General features: G+C 35.1%; 3 protein-coding genes across 3 annotated transcripts; all 3 read right to left on the minus strand.

The window, feature by feature from the left end:
• Window positions 1–753: 753 nt before the first annotated feature.
• Window positions 754–2,169, minus strand: LOC127810655 (F-box protein At5g03970-like). Its single transcript, XM_052350233.1, has one exon. It carries the CDS (start codon window positions 2,167–2,169, stop codon window positions 1,024–1,026), a length of 1,146 nt encoding a protein of 381 aa, XP_052206193.1. The 3' UTR covers window positions 754–1,023.
• An 83-nt stretch (window positions 2,170–2,252) lies between these two features.
• On the minus strand, window positions 2,253–5,641 carry LOC127810656 (coilin-like). The gene is made up of 5 exons (XM_052350234.1): window positions 5,290–5,641; window positions 4,765–4,829; window positions 4,410–4,676; window positions 3,317–3,532; window positions 2,253–2,496 (listed from the first exon to the last, which is right to left on the minus strand). The coding sequence occupies exons 1-5, from the start codon at window positions 5,485–5,487 to the stop codon at window positions 2,253–2,255; spliced, it is 990 nt and encodes a 329-aa protein (XP_052206194.1). The 5' UTR covers window positions 5,488–5,641.
• Window positions 5,642–8,045: 2,404 nt separating this feature from the next.
• LOC127809126 (uncharacterized) lies at window positions 8,046–13,990 on the minus strand. Its single transcript, XM_052347826.1, has 2 exons — window positions 13,584–13,990; window positions 8,046–8,492 (listed from the first exon to the last, which is right to left on the minus strand). Exons 1-2 carry the CDS (start codon window positions 13,871–13,873, stop codon window positions 8,483–8,485), a joined length of 300 nt encoding a protein of 99 aa, XP_052203786.1. The 5' UTR covers window positions 13,874–13,990; the 3' UTR covers window positions 8,046–8,482.
• Window positions 13,991–15,673: the final 1,683 nt, after the last annotated feature.

Genomic DNA, 15,673 nt, shown 5'->3' on the forward strand with positions numbered 1-15,673 from the left:
TTTAAAGGACACCTAAATTAATAATTGCCTAAGGCCCAACCCTTTGAGCTAGCCCTAATGAGAACAAAAGTGACTCAAAATATCATGGCCAGTTAGTGTCTTAGTCTCATCTGATTTTTTTATTTTTTATATATATTATTATAAATAATTATAATTTTTATAATTTAACCAGAACTAAAATTCTTTTTTGGCTCCGCCACTTATGGTCTTGGCTGTTGAGCACGGTGAGGTTGAAGTTTTACACCAATAGAATTTCTGGAAATGGAGCTTATCACCTCAGCATTTTTGAATCTTGGGTTCCTCCAGAAATGAGATGCAAGCATTAAACTCGATGAACTATCTGAGAAGACTCGACGAAATATCCAGACACCTCTAAATCTGCTCTTTGATACTTAAGTTAGTTGCAAACTGTGAATGATCTGAGTAGCAATGTGCGTGCATGCGCGCGCGAGAGAGAGGGAGAGAGGAGGGGGGGACACCTTTATATGCTTTTCATTCCAAGTGAATCACGTTGATTCACTTGCCGCTCTCCTCTAAAATGACATTTATGTCCTTCGTTTTCTAACTTAATCCATGCTCTTCTTGTTGACTTGACAGACCCACTGACTCTTCCCCGATCACAGTAATTGTTGAATCATTCCAAACAGCACAGCAGATAAGTAAAAGTTTCCGGTTGTAACCTCTAAGGATACAGATTAATGGCAGTTAGAATTACCAATTTACTGACCATTCAAACGACCGTAACAACAGCAGTTGTTCGTAGAAAACCTCAGTCACATCATATAGCTTCATCCATTCTGGAACTTGACTAACATAGAAGGAATGTACAAGATAGAAGTTTTAGTCTTTGCTTACATCTTTTACTAGCATATAACTGCACAAGCCTAGCAAAATTGGCCCCAAAAGCCAATGGCCATTGAAGAGAAGCAGAATGGAAGAACAAAAAAGCAGCATATGAACAACTGAGATCCTGAACACGGTCAAACATATTGGTCGAGATAAAGAAACTGAGACAGTAGACTGCTATGGCCGACCCAATGGAACCAAACTCATGGTGTATGGTAGCACTATTGGCGAAAATGTGGCGTTTGGACCCAACATGGAAACAGTGCAAAGCTGGTCCAGTTTCCTTGTTTCAACGTTATACAAGTATATCTTTGATGCAACTTTCATGAGCAAAAGACCATCTTTAAAGGCCAGAGGGTCAATCCATGGATCCATATCATGGTACACCCGAGCAGCCACTCTTTTTCGTATGTTACAGAGCAAATTAGAGTTTTCTCTCTCCATCTCATCCAGAGCAACGGAGTATTCGAGTGCCCAAATGAAGTCAAAGGAATCCTCAAGAGCCCACACATGAAGTCCATCGTCAGAGATCAAAACATAATGCAGTTTGCCTTTAGATTCTCCGATACACATCTCAGGGATGCTATCAAACTGCACTAGAGGGGTTGGTACAGTTACCAGCCAAGATAGTTGCTTTTCAATATCAAACATGAGGACTTTGTCACCATCAGTTAGCCAAAACAAGGCCCCTTCAACAAAAATGCCTTTGTTCTTAATTACCTTATGATGACACTGGCACATCTCCACTGATCTGCTCCAAGTCCCTGTTTTCGATGAGTACAAGTCAAAAGAAAAGTATGAATCCTCTGCCTCATTCACAGTTTGATAAGCTCTAACCACTTTGAAATTGGTGGATTTGTCTATAGGATCATTAACGGGGTCAAAAGCCAATCCTAGGCTGCTTTTTTTGTCAGGTTCAGGCCACTGCAGAATCACCCATTCCCTGTTCAAGGGGTTGCAGACATATATTACAGGTTGTGGAGAAGAAAAGCAACTCCGGCAACAGATCAGGCCATTACACACTGCCAACAGCACAACGCACTCGGGGAGAAAATTGAAGACAGAGCGCTGTAATTCAGTGCCTTTCACCTTAACTGGAATATAGCTAATAGATTTGATATCATCGTCACACCATTGGTACCTTTCCTGGAAGAAGAATCCGCAGACAGGTTCCCCCTTTTTCAACTGACGCTTGGCAAAAGATCTCTCTAAGACAAGACTGTTCAATTCTTTCGAAACACACTTTAAACCAACCAAACTTTTAGTAGGTAATCGCGAAAGAATCTCAATTGAAATGTCATTGTTCCCAAGTGAAACCTCCATTTCCTGAAATGAGATGGCCAAAGTCTTTAGGTTTTAAAGTTTTTATATGATCCAAGAAAGGGGCTGACCTAAGTGTGCAGAAACTACAACATGCAGCAGACAACCAGCACACACCTACTCTCCTCCTCTTTCATAGCTGCTACCATTATCAGTGATAAGTAAAACTTAAAAAAGAATATGAAAACAGTTTTTTCAACTTGAAAGTATATGATAATTAAAATAGCATAAAAGGAACTAAACGTGATGGCATACCACACCTTTCCACTTCCATCAGGTATATTACAAATATCAGCACATCCTTTGACATTTTCTTGAAGTTCACCAAACCTACAAAGTAGAAATTTTCATGGGCTTAAAAATGAATCGAGAAGGAGAAAGGTTCCAGATGTCACATTTGTACATGCATAACTGCATGTTCACTAACATATTTAATATGCTTCAGTTTATCTATCTGTGTGTGTGTCTCTCTCTCTCTGACATGCTCACAGATGAAAAAGATAGAATCTTAATGGAAAAAAAGACTTGCACATTATTAAGATAATTAAGACTTTTTTTTCTGAATCACAAATATAAGACTTAACACACATAAGGATTCCTATTTGAATCAATATTCTAACAAGCTCCAATATAACATGGCATTGCAAATGATTAGTTGACAAATACATACAGAAGAAAATAGACTTTCCATTGGCCCCCAAAAAAAGTGAAAAAGACTTTTTAATACACTACAGCTTTTAAAAAAATTGGAAATGCTAGTCATATGGAATTATTTTCCAAACGACACACAGAAAGTCTTCAACTTTAGATTTTGTAAACAATGCCAAAAAACTCTACTTAAGAGAGTTTCTGTTAGGCACATCAACCAACTTCTACCTGACATCAAAATAATAGATTGTTAAATATTTTGTGTCTAGTAGCATTTTTGAATTTTTTTGAAAAGTAAATAAAAAAATAAAAAATGCACTAAATTATTGTTTTCCAACCAAATAGATTATTATCACCAAGTCTAGATAAAAAAAAAGAAAAGATAATGAACGAAAAAAATAAAACAAACAAAAGACAAACAGTAAAAGTAAAAAAAAAAAAGATAAATGATATTATTAGCATAACCACATTAAAAAGAGGACAAAGAACTCATTCTACATACCTTTTCAAACTAGGAAAACGTTCAGAAATGCCATTACTCCTTGCAGCATTCCTAGGTTTACTTGCTCTCTTAGGTTTACTCTTCACTTCATATAATTGATTTTTCATATTGATAGTCTTGCCATGGTGGAGGCCATCACTGTGACAGCTCACATTCTGCTCTGTTTGAACAGCATTCTCAATATCTGGAAGAACCATAGAACATTTTTTCTTCTTCCTGTGTGATTCACAAATTACAACATGATTACATGAATAATCAATTTAACAGTCAAGAAACTGCTTATTGAATGCACATTTGATTCACATGCTAGGATATAATGGGGTACAATCTTCTGGGACTGGGAGATAATCTCCCAGAAGATTATATACAGACAAAATGTACAGAATGTTGGTTTTTCTCCTATATTTGGTTACTGCAGGATAAGTTGTGCATAAAGGTTCAATGAATTTGTTTGTACATATTCAAAATAAAACTAAAACTAAAATATTAAGTTTGCCTATGATAATATTTAGTTACATATTGTATGTTATTCTTATATGTTTGCGGTTAGAACTCCTAAAATTCAGTACTATGTCTCTGAAATAAAACCCAATCTGATTGTGAAGAGCTATTTGAAAAGAAAAGAAGGCGGCAAGGTATATAACTATTTGAAACTACCAAAAAACATTTATTGAGATTTGGCATGCTATATACACAGGAAGCTTGCTGAAGAAAAAGAAAAAAAAGTTCATACAAAAGCCAAAGAATTCATGTGTATGAGACAAAACTTCAAATGAGAAACAGAAATTCGGAAGTGCAAGATGTAGGAGTGTGAGCTAGAATTCTTCAACTCCTATTGTAAAATTTATTCGTAAGGATCAACAGACTTGTTTGGTTGTTCCATTAATTATCAGTTTAATCATGTCTTGCTGTATCCAATTTGACTCCATGAAGACCAGGAGAGCAATGCAAAAACTCTGCAGTAGCTTGGTTCACAAGTTTTCTTTAAAAGACAACCAGAACTTCTAAGAACCAAAACCACAGCTACCACAGATACTAGTTACTACTAAACAAATTCTATGAATAGGCTTAAGAAATGAGTTGTACAACATACTTTGCGCTTTGGTGTTTTTTTGATGCTTTTCTTTTCTTGGAAACCGCAGTTCCACCTGATGAATTTTCCACATGCAACTTATTCTCTGGCTGGTCTTCATCCTCTTCAGATTCACTGCAGCAACTTCCCAACACTTTTTCAAAGTCATTTGCCGAACGCTGGCCAGCAGTAAGCAAGTGTTGCTTCTTCTGAACTTCCTCCTCAATCACATTAGTTCCATCACCAACCTCAACAGTTGCAGGCAGAATCCGTCCTTTTCTTTTGACACTGATACAATAAACAAGGGATTGAAACAACATACATTACTTTCAATAAATTTTAATAGTATCCGACGAATTGCAAGTTAGAAACAGACCTGATTACATCATTGTCCCTCAGAATACAAGTGGACTCAAATGGTGGCAACACAAAACCATCCACCTGCAGGAATACAAAATCTTTTATCAATGCACATTTAAAGTTGAAAACTAAGAGCAAAACAAACGTGCTCTAGTTTTCGAAGTCGCTAAAATCCTTCACCAAAGAAAGCCCGATATTTCAAACAGTTGATAATTTCCAACCCAACAGAAGTCCATCGGTCAAAACCCTAAGCAGTCCGTTCGGAAATACGAAAAGCCTACAAAAAGACTATGAATACTGGTTCGTCTCGTCTGCCTCCTTGAAGAAGCAAGCCAGCATCTCAACGGCCTACAACGAGACGAAGTTATTTCACCAAACCAGATAATTTATTACTTGAATTTAATTCCCAATTTATTCAGTCCTTCGAAGCTAATAAACTCGTTTTCTCTGAAAAACAACAAAATCAGCTAGGAAAACCGAAAAAGTCCATTCCGAGCGAGAATAACAGCAAGCAGTGTCGAAAACAAGGTAACGGGCTTACGGAGAGGACGAGGCCATTAGGGCAAGAGTGATGGAGGTGGAAAATGTTGGAGATATGAGACGAGAGATCAGAGATGGCTGCTCCGTGTTGCCGAGGTCGGAGAAGCAGCCAGCTCCGATTGAGCCCCTCTGATCTCTGCGATTCGCTCAGAATGTTGGGCGATTGGAACACCAGCCGGAGCCTTAAAGAGTCCATCATCCATATAACAAACTGAAGCAGAAAACGGAAAGAAAGATGGAGAGGAGAGGAGAGAAGAGGAGAGCGAGGACTTGACGCTCTGTCATACGCACACCACTCTGCTGGCTCAGTGCCACTCTCGTCTCCCCTCTCTCTCGCCTTTCCCCCTTCTTCAGACTCCTCCAGCTGGTAAGCGCAATTTGTTTTTAATTTTGACTCCTTTAAACAATATTAGTAAAGATCTCTTACCTCACGTTTAGTACAGATTTTTTTTTTTAAATTTTAAAAATGTTAAGTTGAAAATTTATATTTTTATATTTAATATACTTTTTTTAAAAAAATCTTAAAAATTAATATTCTTAATATTTATTTTTAATCAATTTTCTCACCAAAAAAAAAATTCATTGGAGAGGAGAATTGAGAATCTTCAATTTTTATTAATTTAGTAAATTTTTTAACAAATAAAAAGATTAAAACATCTCTTATTTTCTTATAATCTCGTGATTTTTTCACGATTATCTTTGTTATAACTTTCTTTTTACAGACATATATATATATACACACATACATAATGTATAAAAAAATGACATGACATTTTTTTACTTTTTAAAAGATTGTGAGTCTTAATATTTTATATATTAGAAGAAATTTATTATTTTTAAACAAAAAATCAAATAAAAGTAATTTTGAAAAAATAACATAAATTCTCAATTATATTTAAACTAAACATAAAAATATAAAATTCTTAATAAAAGAATACCCAGCATTTTTCCAAAATATTTAAAACCAACCAAACATAAAATTGTATAAATTCTAGGAATTAAAAATTCTTGAGAATATTATCAGAACTCATGAATACTAAAAATTTAAAAACTTCTCTTATATCAAATGTTCCGTTAATTCAAACTAACACTTCATTTAAAAAGATGTTAGTTGAATTAATAGTAACAAGCAAACAATAATTCAAGAAATAATTATTACTTACCTCACTAGGTGATTTTAACGATCAGCTGGGTAGGTGAGTTAGCCTAATCTCTAGGTTCGAATCTTCCCCAGCGTAGTTGTTGATGGATAATACTCGAATTTATCTCTTCGTCATTAAAAGGGTGCGATGATGAGGCGTTCGTACGGTACGTCATATCAAAAAATAGTTATTACTTTATTTGAAATGTAAATTTTATGTGCCCTAAGAGAGTTAATTGCTGCAAAAATAGCAGGCATGTAGAGGGTAGTACTCATTGCAGTAAGGGCCGAATTACCCAATTACCCAAGGCTTGCCTTCCACAGTAACACTGTAATGGTGCGAAGAATATTGGTTTAATATATAGGCAGATGTTTAATAATTAAAAAAATATCATTCTTAAATATAAAACATTAAATCTATTTTAATTATTAAAAATTATTATTTTAAATTTTTATCATAATTAAGAATAAACGAAATCATTATCTACACTAAGATGTTATGTTACATAAAAAATATATATATATATATATTATTTTAACAACACACATTAGATTAGATTTAATACATAAATATAATATTTAGTCCTCAACAACTAAATTTTTTTTATATTTGATGGTTGATATGAAAAACAAATCAAATTTGATTAAAAAAATACCTAAATTTCATAAAAAAAACTTAAAAATTTCACAACAAATACCTAAAAATATTCAAAAAAAAATCCTAAATTTCATAAAAAGATTTAAAATTCTCATTAAAAAACTTTAATTTTTTGTAAAAAGACCTAAAAATATTTTTTAAAAAGGACCTAAATTTTCATATAAAAGATAAAAATATTTTTAAAAAGACCTAAATTTCATAACAAAATCCTAAAAATAATAAAAAAGATATAAATTTTATAAAAAAACCTAAAAAGTTTCATTGAAAAGGTCTTTTTTGAATATTTTGAGATCTTTTTTTTATGAAATTTTTATGTCTTTTTTTGAAATTTAGGTCTTTTTTTAAAAATATTTTTAAGTCCTTTTTATGAAAATTTTATATCTTTTTATAAAATTCAGGTATTTTCTTGAATACTTTTAGCTTTTTAAAGAAATTTTTATCTCTTTTTACTAAATTTAGGTCTTTTATTATTTTTAGGTAATTTTTATGAAATTTTTAGGTCTTTTTTTGATGAAATATATTTATTTTTTTAATATTTTTAGGTTTTTTATGAAATTTTTTATCTTTGTATGAAATTTAGGTAATTTTTTTTATCAATTTTTTTTTTTCATATCAAAAATCAAGTGTCAAATTTTTAGTTATTGAGGGACCAAATGCTATATTTAGTATTGAATCTAATTTGATGTGTCTTAGTGTCGTAATTCTTTTTTATGATGTGACATTTACGTAGCTTAAATAATGACTCTATTTACTTTAAAAATTTAAAATAATAACTTTTAATAGTGAAGATATTGAGTTTTTACGTTTTGTACTTCAAGAACGAAACGCCACAAAAATATTCAATGAACTAACACAGTGAATGACAAAATAATTCTAATACACAAGTCTGAAAGGAAGTTTAAACGTAGATATTATTGTCAAATTTAGTTCATTAAAACCATTCATTAATGTGTACCAGTTGAAAAATTAAAGTTATATATGACATGACAAAATGGCCTTGCGGTGTCATACAATGAAATGAATAACCGACTGCCAAATTTTTAAAAGTGAAATTTGGCCATTGTTGTGATTGGTGATAAATCTGTGCACAGACTTCAAAAAGGTTTAAACTTAAAAAGTCAAGTAAATATAGTTTCTTACTACTAAGCCAACTCTATCTAGGTTCCCAGCAGCTTTGCTTGAGAGGAATGCCCAAAATCACCAACATGTCTTATAGCATGGGAGTGACGCAAAAACAAAAAAAAAAATGCCTCAAACAAAGGAAGCCAGATGAATTATGTTTGGTCTAGTGATTACGATGTAAAAACTACGACGCGCCAGTCTCTACATAAATAAACTGGTGGTGAACCAACAGCAGCAACGCGTGAAGTCCCCTCGGTATTCTCAAAATTGTTCTTATAAACCCCTGCACAGATTGAAATCAAGCACATAAGCACACTAGCAACTGGTCTTTTAAATCTATAAAATGCATGCATAAATTTTTGGAAAGAAGTTATAATACAACTTTGGAATGTGCTTAATAGAGATCGTAGTGCCAGATAGAGGCAACAAATAAAAATTAATAACAAAAATGAAGGACACCAGGAAAAAGTTAAAAGCAATTGCCCAAGGGACCACACTTAAGTTCCATCATCATCATCATCCAAATCCTAGTCCAAAACTCCTGCAAGTTGACTTCCTTCATTACTTAAAAAGTGTCTTGAGTGAATGTAGACATGAATGAGTAAATTCACATACATAGTCATAGCCAAAAGAGCAAAGACATTTAATATCACCAAGAATCCAATAAATTTTGTAAGCAAGAGAAATAAAGGGAAACCAGGTGGCAACAATTAACATTTACCATTTGGAACCATCCCCCTCGCCGTCAAATCCAAGAAATTATGCAGTAATATGGATGTGTAGATTAAATGTGGCCGGAAAATAGTAGGGAGTTGAGACACTTAAGTCCCTTGTTAGTGGGAAAATGAAAAGAATTTTGGGATATTGTACTCAAAAGGAAAAGCGACAATTAGTAAAATGGAAGAAAGATTGCTCCAGGCACATGATAGACTGGAACAGTAAAGGCCAAAGCTTCACTTTTCTTCCACCCGCTTGCACAAGGGAAAACAGTTAATCATAGATTGCATTACTCCCCAAATTAAGACCTAAACATTATGCAGTTCCATATCTCTACCAGTACAAGTGGAATTATAATGTGAGAATTCCTTGCAATTGCAGTAGATCAAGAATACAATTGAGTTCAACAGATATTTTCTTCTTCTCCGCGTATTTATATTGCTACCAGTACAAGTTGAATCATAATGTGGATTACGGTAATTGCAGTAGGTCAAGAATACTAAACTTGCAAGTTCAACAGTTATTTTCTTATTCTTCACACAGTTCCACTGTTACCAGCACAAGTTGAATCATAATGTGGGATTCCTGTAATTGCAGTAGGTCAAGAACACTATCTTTGCAAGTTAAACAATATTTTCTTCTTCATTTTTTAACCGGTAGCTTGTAAAGGCATATCTTATTCTAGCAAGGGTTCTTTGACTAGAAGGAAGTAACCAAATTACAGTGATGTGGTCCAGATAACTACTTATAAGTGTGTCTGAATCTTCGCTGCTAGTTTGTTGCAGATGAAACATTATAGGTGTAGCATAGAAAGACTGCCATTTTGTCTTTCAAATCTAGTTAAAAGTACAAAAGAAGACAAAATCGAAAAGAAATGCAGGTGGGAAAAGTTTGTATAAGGGTTTTCACAAATTGAATGTCAAGCCCCGAGATGAGGCTTGGAGAATTTGGGAAATCAAGAAGAATTTCAAGAACAAGAACAAAAATTAGGGAAGAAACAGAGAGAAAGAGGGGGAATTGAGAGAGAATCAGGAGGAAAGAGAGCTTTGAGAGAGAGAATAGTTTCTGTTATTACTCCACTGATATCCAACTTCTTACAATCGGCCCCTTTTATAGACTACTCCAAAAAACCTAATCTACCCCTGGGGTTGTAACATTTCCCCTCCCCTTAAGAAAATTCTTGTCCACAAAAATTTAGAACAACTGTGCCTTCTTCATCACTCAATTCCTGCCGGTTCTTCTTCTTCGTTTTCATCCTCTATTCCTTCCATATTAAGTAGCTGTTTTTAGCATTGGTGGCTGTGGCTGAATTTATCTCCACACTTATAACATAATCCTAACTTTTGTCTCTGCTCCATAGTAATTGATTTGGCTACATCAGGGTTGGGATAAACCTTAGAATTCACATTCACTTGATTTCCTTCCAATGGTTGATAGAATGAAGGCTGAATTTCCATTGCGATCGTGTACTTATTGAAAATCGCTTCCAACGTAAGCTCCTGTAGCTTTGCCTTCTCAGTCGCCTGTTTCATTGTTGTAAGCATAATCCTCTTAACCATAGGTCTCAATTCATCTTTTAACCCACTAATGAAACTTGATACAAAGTATAGTTCAGTTAGGCTGGGTTGTGAGGTCCACAATAGGGACCTTAGTTCTTGGAATTTCATTTGATATTCCATCACTGAACCTCCTTGTCTTAATTTGTTGAATTCCTCAACTACATCCACCATATTCTTTTCACCAAATTGATCACACAATTCCTCAGCAAACTCTGTCCAACTAGCCTCATTTCCCTTGGCTTGGGTCCACCCATGGTACCATGAGTCAGCCATATCGTTGAGATAGGCTGCTGCCAAGGTAATCCTTTGCCCTTCAGCGACACAATAGAATTGAAAGAATCTTTCACAACGGCGGATCCACTACCTTGGTTTTAGTCCCTCGAACACAAGAATCGCTAACCATGGCACTGGTGTGTGGATAGGAGTGTGGGAGGATGCTAATTCAATTAGATCATTCCCTAATTTCACAAATATATTTACACATTTACATATTCAATTTGATTACACACACTCAATCAAATCTTACCGACAATCCTAAATTATCTCCAAATTGAATTTGAATTCATTTCCTTAGGTCTCCAAATATTTTAAAAATATTTCGGGTGTTACAACCCACTCATGATCTTCCCAATCTCCATCAAATTCTAAAATATAACTCATTTGGGATTAAAACTTCAACTAACGATGATCACAATAACATAAATTAAGCCCATAAATGAAAAATTCAAAGGCATGACAAAATAAGGATAAGAAATGAAAGATAGGGCTTCATAATAATAGTATTCATGTCCCATAAATAATGTCATTGATGAGAATTTAAGTATGCAATTTGCCATAGAAATGTAGAGTGAGACAGCCCACAATTCAACAACATTGTCTCGTACGATGATTAAACTCCATTCAAAAGAAATTGGTAAAGATTTCTTTACCTTCCATATCTTCTCATCCCACCTTATACCAATAACATGAAGTCCAAGGCCACATATTTATGTATGTTATCTTACCTTTATTCATCTGGACAAGCACTCCTAAGTAGTAAAATCTTACTTGAAATTAGTAAAATGAAAGGGGGTAGAGAAAATAAAAAAATGGAGTGACTTGTTGGTGCCATCAGAAATTCAAATCATTTACAATGAATTTTTAACATAAAAGTTCGAGGGCAAGAGATAGGCAAACAAAAAATGCAAGTATCCAAAAGAAAAGCTAATATATACATTATTGTTGAATTATTAAACAACATTTGATCTAAAAGCTTAAGTTGTTAAATCGAATGTTACCTTTTGTCATGACTCCAAGGATATAACAGTACTTTAGCAGTAATTATTTTGTTATTTTAGTTGTTATATTTTCTCTTTATTTTGTAACGGAAATACTTACCTAGGAGAAGCTATATAAAGCTACTGACTGGAGCTGTAAAGAAAAGATCATTGGAAAATATATCAAATTGACACTTCTGATTCTCTCTCTACATTCTCTCCCTCTCAAATCTTCTTGCTCTTCCTCCCTCAACTTCTCTAATCTCTCTCTCTTTCTCTGTTTTGTCTGAAATTCTTCCCTAATTATTGCCGCATTTCCTCCTCTTTCAGTCTAATTTCCACTCAATTTCTTCCAAATTCCTATTCAAACCTTAGGCAAACCCTAGGGTTGTGACACCTTTATCTTTTCTACTATTATTTTACTCTTAACACGCCCCCTCACGTGTGACCAAGCGTTGTTGACTACCGGTCTAACCATGTTATGCAACAATTTAAATATTGGTTTAATGGTGAGGGTTGAACTCAGGACCTTTGCCTACTCTGATAACATGTTGAATTGTTAATCGCTATCTGATCTAAAAGGTTAAAATATTAAGATAGAGGGTTAAACTTTATCTTTTTACCCTTATTTTACTCTCAAAGATTAAAAAAATAAAATAAATAAAAAAACCGAAGGCAAGCATCAAATAATGAACACATGCCACAAACACTCATCAATCCAATAATTCTTTCATAGTAATTGAACACTACTCCGCTGATAAAAGGCAGAGAGGCTATGGTAGTGCAAAAATATACAAAAATAACTAGCCACAAAGACTATAATCTATGAAATTCTCAATGTATAATAAATGTAGTTCATTAAGTGTCTGTGGCTGAGGATTTGCAGCTTATTCCTTCCACCTTTCTCAGCAGCTATTGGGACAGTGAATTGCAAACTTCAAATGTTACCTTTACTAAAATTTAAGTTCCAACATAGACCCCCAAAAAGAAAAGGAAAATTAAAAATAAAATAAACAAAATGCAAAACAAACCCTTGTAAAATCCCTATTCTTTATAAAAAGGTCAAGTCAAACATAAGAAAGGTGTAAAGAATGCCAGAGAAACAAAACACTGCAACTAGGTCAGCTTGGTGATAGGAGAAACTGTCATCTGCTTACAGAATACACAACAAACTACTGCAACAATATTCTAGTGAATCTAGGTCTAGTTGAATAGAACATTGAAGTTTTAAAGGCCAAACCACTACAACTGCAGCAACAGCAATAAAGAAGCAGATATTGACTGTACTAATCACGTAGAGGTTGAGATTTGAACTTTGAAGTACAAGCTACTCTAGTAAAATGCTGGTACATGTATGAGAGCAAACTGCCATGCTGTTTTTCAAGGTAACAAGTGTCATTCTCTTTGTATGCAGTCTAAACACAAAGCAACTTTCCTTTTTTTGTGCATTTGCTACCCTCTTTGCCCATTTAGCACAAAAGCTACAACAATAAAACAATATGAATTTATTCATGACTTGATTGAATTCTTGGAAGTCTCAATCCCCCCAGTTAACAATCAGCACAGCACTACCTTTGAACCGCTAAGGCCTTACCATCATCATACGCAGTATAAATATTTCTAGACTGGATCTCACTAATGCATGACGAGCTATACGTGCAACTCTAGGTTAACCGGCAGTGTCTTCCATCATATATGATTTATGTTTTCTTGATTTACTTTGTGCAATCAATTTTTCTCAAGTACACACATGTATGGTAACATTGACTGTTTATTAGTTCACATGACATAGTGAATCAAAGAAGCGGCTCAGTGACAGTACAAGCCGTTGCGTGCGGTTACCTCACTTTCTTGATCAGGATGGCCTTGAGCTTCCGGGCAAGGTCTTGTGATCGGATTTTGCGCTCGAGATTCTTGCGAGCCAAAACGCGCTTCTCCGAGTTCTTGATGTGGTGAGTCTGCTCTCGCTTTATCATCCGCTCGATGCCGCTCGACCTCATTATCCTCTGCATTATCACCAACGCCTGTTCCAGGTTGTTGTTCCAAACCTTCACTCGGATCCCCCGCCATTGTTGAAGCTCCGAATTCAGTGAGCTCAGCCCCACACCAGGCCGTGAGAAGAGATTCCGCATCTTTCTCGCACTTGAATTCTTTCTAGGGTTAGGTTATTCTTTTCTGCCTTCAGGGTTTATCGTCGAACCAGAACCGAAATCGAACAAAAATGGAGAATTGCACATATTCTCTGAACTATGGGAGGGGAACACATTTAACATTAACTTTGGAAATTTACATTTGCACCTCAAACACCAGGGGCTGTTCAAAAAAACCATTAAACCATGAAAATTGACCACACCATGCAATTTTTTTTAGGGAACGATTTAAGATGGTTTGAGAAATTCATAAACTATGTGACTTGTGATTTGATAAAAATACTTTCAGCTTATAATCGAATAGCCTGACTAGTCTAACAATATTGATATGTCCTGCAAACAAGAAAATGTTTATAGAAAATCAAGTGGGCGGGCACCTCACGGTCCCGAGACTCCAAAATGCAACGAGACTTTAAAATATGACGAGAGCCTAAAATATGATGAGAGTCTAAGATGTGATGAGAGTCCAAAATATAATGAGACTTGAGGGAACTTGAACCTTGAAATCACCCACAACTAAAAGACTATCCAAAACGAATATGATATGCCCTGAAAATTGCACCCATATCTGGTTAAGGAATAAATCCAAGCATTAGAATAGAGATGGGTTTGAACCAAGGCGAAAAGGTAAAATGAGCCGTTCAAGACCAAACGAGTGAAAAATCACTCAGTCGTATGACCGAATGGGTAGGAGTTTTTTTCCCTCTCTCTATTTCCTACCCCCCGAAGCATGCAGAAATCAGGTTACTTGGTCAAATGACCGACTAAGAGTCATTGTGTGACGATCCAAAAATTTCTTCAATTCTTAATTACAATTCAACCAAAATCATACAACACACAACAACAACGTAAGCTAAATGAATATGAAACACACTACTTAGGGGCTTAATCATACATAGCCACATCATAACTAATCAAATCAGACAAACTATAATATCCGAGCCCCTGATCACATCTTGCACCTCATGGATCTTTTTAGTCAGGATTGCCCTGTACACAGCTATCTACAACTGACACGCTAAACGGGCTAGCCACGGCATCAGCTTTCACACCTAGAATGATGGTAAAAACAAGATGAGCCATAAGGCTCAGTAAGCATAATAAATAAATATAGGTAAGGCTGGGTATAGATCTCTCACACTTGGTGCATCCTACTAAATGTAGATAAGATAGACCAAAACCAGAAATAGTCATACCCGACATATGCTTCGCTGGACAAAGATAAATCAGTAATAAACCGCAATCAAAATACACCTCGCAACATAACAATGACAATGTTGGGGATACATTCCTAACCCAGAATACACCCGCACAAAGTGCAATGCAGCATATGAACATGCCATGTATACCGTGCAACAAAGAATCTAGTATACCACATAAATAAACAATGCACATAACAATTTTCGAGGCCTACATAAGAAATGCACATCTTGGCACCCAAGTCTCGGCATACAAACCTGCCACAACCATGAACTGGTTGGCATAAAGCCCATGAGCCCAAGGCTCCCATCAGAATCACATACCAGAGTCCCCAAGTCATAACTATCTAGAGCCCAGCTTCCACTCATAGCTATTGAGGGTCAACTCCATACCACGACTCATAATCACAGTCCATATCGAACAGTAACTATGCAATGCAACAGATAATAAATGCAATCGCTTCTGTAGCATCAACGTGATGGCAAGACCCCCATAAGCCAAGCATCAGACCATGCTACGCCCACATAAGAACTCACACAAGCAAAATGCTCTAAATGCATATGCTCACTTAACATACCCAAG

Source organism: Diospyros lotus, chromosome 9, assembly GCF_014633365.1.
Source record: "Diospyros lotus cultivar Yz01 chromosome 9, ASM1463336v1, whole genome shotgun sequence".
Lineage (NCBI taxonomy): Eukaryota > Viridiplantae > Streptophyta > Magnoliopsida > Ericales > Ebenaceae > Diospyros > Diospyros lotus.